Below are 5,000 nucleotides of genomic sequence, written 5' to 3' on the forward strand. Positions count from 1 at the left end.
CTACTGACCCAGCTACTAGACTACTGACCCTAACCCAGCTACTAGACTACTGACCCAGCTACTAGACTACTGACCCTAACCCAGCTACTAGACTACTGACCCAGCTACTAGACTACTGACCCTAACCCAGCTACTAGACTACTGACCCTAACCCAGCTACTAGACTACTGACCCTAACCCAGCTACTAGACTACTGACCCTAACCCAGCTACTAGACTACTGACCCTAACCCAGCTACTAGACTACCGACCCTAACCCAGCTACTAGACTACTGACCCTAACCCAGCTACTAGACTACCGACCCTAACCCAGCTACTAGGCTACCGACCCTAACCCAGCTACTAGACTACCGACCCTAACCCAGGTACTAGACTACTGACCCTAACCCAGGTACTAGACTACTGACCCTAACCCAGCTACTAGACTACTGACCCAGCTACTAGACTACTGACCCTAACCCAGCTCCTAGACTACCGACCCTAACCCAGCTACTAGACTACTGACCCTAACCCAGCTACTAGACTACCGACCCTAACCCAGCTACTAGACTACCGACCCTAACCCAGCTACTAGACTACTGACCCTAACCCAGCTACTAGACTACTGACCCTAACCCAGCTACTAGACTACTGACCCTAACCCAGCTACTAGACTACTGACCCAGCTACTAGACTACTGACCCTAACCCAGCTACTAGACTACTGACCCTAACCCAGCTACTAGACCAACAAAGGTTCAGTAACAGTGATCAATACCCTAACTCTAACTCTAACCCTTTCATTCCATTTTATTATATAACTAAATTTCTGAATTGATTTATTTTGGTTTCTTTGTATGTGTGGATTACTGTTTCTGACATCTGGACATTTCATGCCAATAGCACCTTTACAAATATATTTACTGAGTCTCCTACCGGTGTACGTGCCCTGAACACCTCACCAGGGAGGCGTCCGGGAGGCATCCTAACTAGATGCCCGAGCCTCCTCATCTGGCTCCTCTCAACACGGAGGAGCAGCGGGTCTACTCCGAGCTCCTCCCCCTATCTCTAAGGGAGAGCCCAGCCACCCTACGGAGGAAGCTCGTTCTTTCGGTCACGACCCAGAGCTCATGACCGTAGGTGAGGGTAGGAACGAAGATCAACTGGTAAATCGAGAGGTTTGGGGAACGGACGGCCCATATCAGAGGGTCCGATACCCCGTAACCCCGGAGATCCCCCCACAGGACCCCCCCGAGGGACACGGTCGAATGCCTTCTCCAAGTCCACAAAACACATGTGGACTGGTTGGGCAAACTCCCATGCACCCTCAAGGATCCTGCAGAGGGTGTAGAGCTGGTCCACAGTTCCATGACCCGGACGAAAACCACATTGCTCCTCCTGAATCCGACGGACCCTCCTGTCCAGTACCCCCGAATAGACCTTACCAGGGAGGCTGAGGAGTGTGATCCCCCTATAGTTGGAACACACCCTCCGGTCCCCCTTCTTAAAAAGAGGGACCACCACCCCAGTCTGCCAGTCCAGAGGCACTGCCCCCGATGTCCACGCGATGCTGCAGAGTCGTGTCAACCATGACAGCCCCACAACATCCAGGGCCTTGAGGAACTCCGGGCGGATCTCGTCCACCCCCGGGGCCCTGGCACAGAGGAGCCTCAGCACCAGAGATAGGAGAGCCCAAACCCGGGTCCTCAGGCCCTGCTTCCTTACCAGAAGACGTGTCGGTGGGATTGAGGAGGTCTTTGAAGTATTCTTTCCACCGATCTACAACGTCCCGAGTCGGGGTCAGCAGGACACCGTCACCCCCATACACAGTGTTGATGGTGCACTGCTTCCCCCTCCTGAGATGCTGGATGCTGGTCCAGAACCTCTTCGAAGCCGTCCAGAAGTCGTTCTCCATGACCTCACCAAACTCCTCCCATGTCCGGGTTCTTGCCTCAGCGACCGCCGCAGCTGCCCCCCGCTTGGCCTGCCGGTACCTGCCTGCTGCCTCTGGAGTCCCACAGGCCAATAAGGTCCTATAGGACTCCTTCTTCAGCTTGACGGCATCCCTCACCACCGGTGTCCACCAGCGGGTTCGGGTATTGCCGCCATGACAGGCACCGACCACCTTACAGCCACAGCACCGGTCGGCCGCCTTGACAATGGAGGCACGGAACATGGCCCACTCGGACTCAATGTCCCCCTCCTCCCCCGGTACACGGCCAAAGTTCTCCCGGAGGTGGGAGTTGAAGCTCTCTCTGACAGGAGACTCTGCCAGACGTTCCCAGCAGACCCTCACAATGTGTTTGGGTCTGCCAGGTCTGACCGGCATCCTCCCCCACCATCGGAGCCAACTCACCACCAGGTGGTGATCAGTTGACAGCTCCGCCCCTCTCTTTGTCCGAGTGTCCAAGACATGCGGCTGCAAGTCCGACGACAGGACTACAAAGTCAATCATCGAACTGCGGCCTAGAGTGTCCTGGTGCCAAGTGCACACATGGACCCTGATGCTTGAACATGGTCTGGCTCCTAACCCTAACCCATCTGTTTTATCCATTGTAAGGCACCCTTGGGTTTGTGAAAGGCGCTATATAATTCACACTTATTATTATCGTTATTACAGCTTTATGTAATTCTGAAATGTTTTTTCTGCTTCACAGTTCATGAAAATGTATAAACTTCTAAAGGTCTCCTTTCAGTCTCAAAAGTCTCTTTAACCACCACCTGCTGTTTTGCCCCTGATTGGACAGAGCGTTCTCTGATTGGACAGAGCGGCCTCTGATTGGACAGAGCGGTCTTTCTTCTGCTTCACAGTTCATGAAGATTTAGAACTTCTAAAGGTCTCCTCTCAGTAAAAGTCTCCTCTCAAGTCTCCTCTCAAGTCTCCTCTCAGTAAAAGTCTGCTCTCAAGTCTCCTCTCAGTAAAAGTCTCCTCTCAGTAAAAGTCTCCTCTTAATAAAAGTCTCCTCTCAGTAAAAGTTTCTCTGATTGGACAGAGCGCTCTCTGATTGGACACAGTGCTCTCTGATTGGACAGAGTGCTCTCTGATTGGACAGGGCGGTCTCTGATTGGACAGAGCGCTCTCTGATTGGACAGGGCGGTCTCTGATTGGACAGGGCGGTCTCTGATTGTTAGTATTTGTGTTGAATGTGAAACTTTGACATGAGGCAGACAAACAGTCGCTTAGAGAAACTTGTGTCAGATGGTGATGATGATGTTCCTCTTCCTCCCCCCCCTCCCCCCGGCCTGGGCCCACAGTTGAAGAGGAAGTTGTGGTTAGTGACTGTGTTTCTTCAGAGCTCACAGTTATTGCGTTCACAGCTTCAACACCAATGAGGAAGAGAACATTAAATCTTCATCATGGCTCCATCAGTGCTCCTGCTGCTCCTCGGCCTGCTGAGCTCTTCCTCCTCCTCCTCCTCCTCCTCCTCCTCCTCCTCGCTGCCTCCTCCACGGACCTCCTTCAGCCTCCGTAAGTTAAAAGACATTTGTGATGATAAATGAACATTAATGATGAGCTGACTCTTTTAGTGTTAAACAGTACAGAGTGTCTAACTCATAAAGGTTCTTATTTATACTTATATTATTGTTTATAATCAGTTATTACGTATACGTATACGTGTGTGTGTATGTGTGTGTGTGTGTGTGTGTGTGTGTGTGTGTGTGTGTGTGTTGTGAGACCTGCCGCTGCTGGTTGTGGTTTTGCTTTGACGTCTCTTCACTCTGCAGCTGCTCACGTTTCTGTTAGCAGAGTTAAAGTAAACATGATGAACTCACTTAATGATTGATGACATCATTAAATCAATCAAACATATTTAATGAGATATTTCTTCATGTAGAGTCAACAGGAAGTGTCAATAACAACCTTCTGCAATAAAAGTGCAGACTTTTATTATTTACAGAAACACCTCAGAATACGTTGTAGTGAAAATAAAAATAAATAAAATACTGTAAACTAATGTAGATTAAAGATGATGATGATGATGATGATGATGATGATGATGATGATGAGGCCTTCGTTAGTATTAACGATTCAAACTATCATTAAAGTAATATTTTAATCACTTCAGAGAAACATCCTGCGCATATTTATTTCTTATATAATATATAATATTGACTTTTCCCCACAGAGTAAGTTTTATCTTACTCAACGCCGGGTTAAAGTGTAAAGAGGGCTTCTCTCCTTTTATTGACTGAGCTTAATTCCAAGATACTTCATGCTTTGAGGTACCCACTTAAATTCATAGGCTCGGATTTATTCCAAGTAATTATGTAACCCGACAGTTTAGAGTAGGACTGAATAGTATCCATCATATGTGGTAAAGATGCCTCAGGGTCTGTAACTACAGCTAAAATATCATCAGCATATAACAACAATTTATGTTCCTGCCCCCCCCCCCACTCCATTAATTCTCCCATTATTCCTGATACAGCCAGTGTTTCTAGACCAATTATAAACAATAGAGGGTTTGGCGAGTGCCTCTAGACAGGCTGAAAAAGGCTGATATAGCTCCATTACTAATTACTGCTGCTTTTGGTTCTTTATAATATGTCTTTACCCGAGAAATAGGGACCAAACCCAAAATGTGACAGAGCGGTAAAGAGAAAGCTTCAGTCCACCTCATCAAAGGCCTTTTCGGCATCCAGGGAAATAGCAGCTATAGGCTCATCTTTGGACTCTGAAGCCACAGTCGATGAGGATCTGCTCGGTTGGGATGTATAATATTAAGTAAAACTTGTTGAAGTCGTAGAGCCAACACGTTTGTTAGTATTTTAAGGTCCAGATTGAGCAGGCTAATAATTAGATGGGTCTGTTATTTCTCTCTTTCTGTGGAATCAGAGATATTAAAGCTTCATTAAATGTTGGCAGCATTTGGCTCTCAGAAGCTTTTTCAACATCTTGTAACTTTTGTTTTATCATAAACTCGTTAAAATAAAAATGATCAGACATGAAAAATCCTGAGAGACAGAAAGTGTTTGTTTCTCAGCATGTTAGTTATAAATGTCCCATCATATCATCATCTAA

General features: G+C 47.7%; 1 protein-coding gene across 1 annotated transcript in view; it reads left to right on the top strand.

Moving 5' to 3' along the window:
• The first annotated feature begins 3,275 nt into the window (after positions 1-3,275).
• LOC133977232 (semaphorin-4A-like) overlaps positions 3,276-5,000 on the top strand; it is a 28,646-nt gene continuing 26,921 nt past the window's right edge. Inside the window, exon 1 of the mRNA XM_062415319.1 lies at positions 3,276-3,446. Within this exon, the coding sequence (XP_062271303.1) occupies positions 3,335-3,446 (112 nt within the window). The 5' untranslated portion in view covers positions 3,276-3,334. The remainder of the gene's footprint in view (positions 3,447-5,000) is intronic.

Source organism: Scomber scombrus, unplaced genomic scaffold, assembly GCF_963691925.1.
Source record: "Scomber scombrus unplaced genomic scaffold, fScoSco1.1 SCAFFOLD_77, whole genome shotgun sequence".
NCBI lineage: Eukaryota > Metazoa > Chordata > Actinopteri > Scombriformes > Scombridae > Scomber > Scomber scombrus.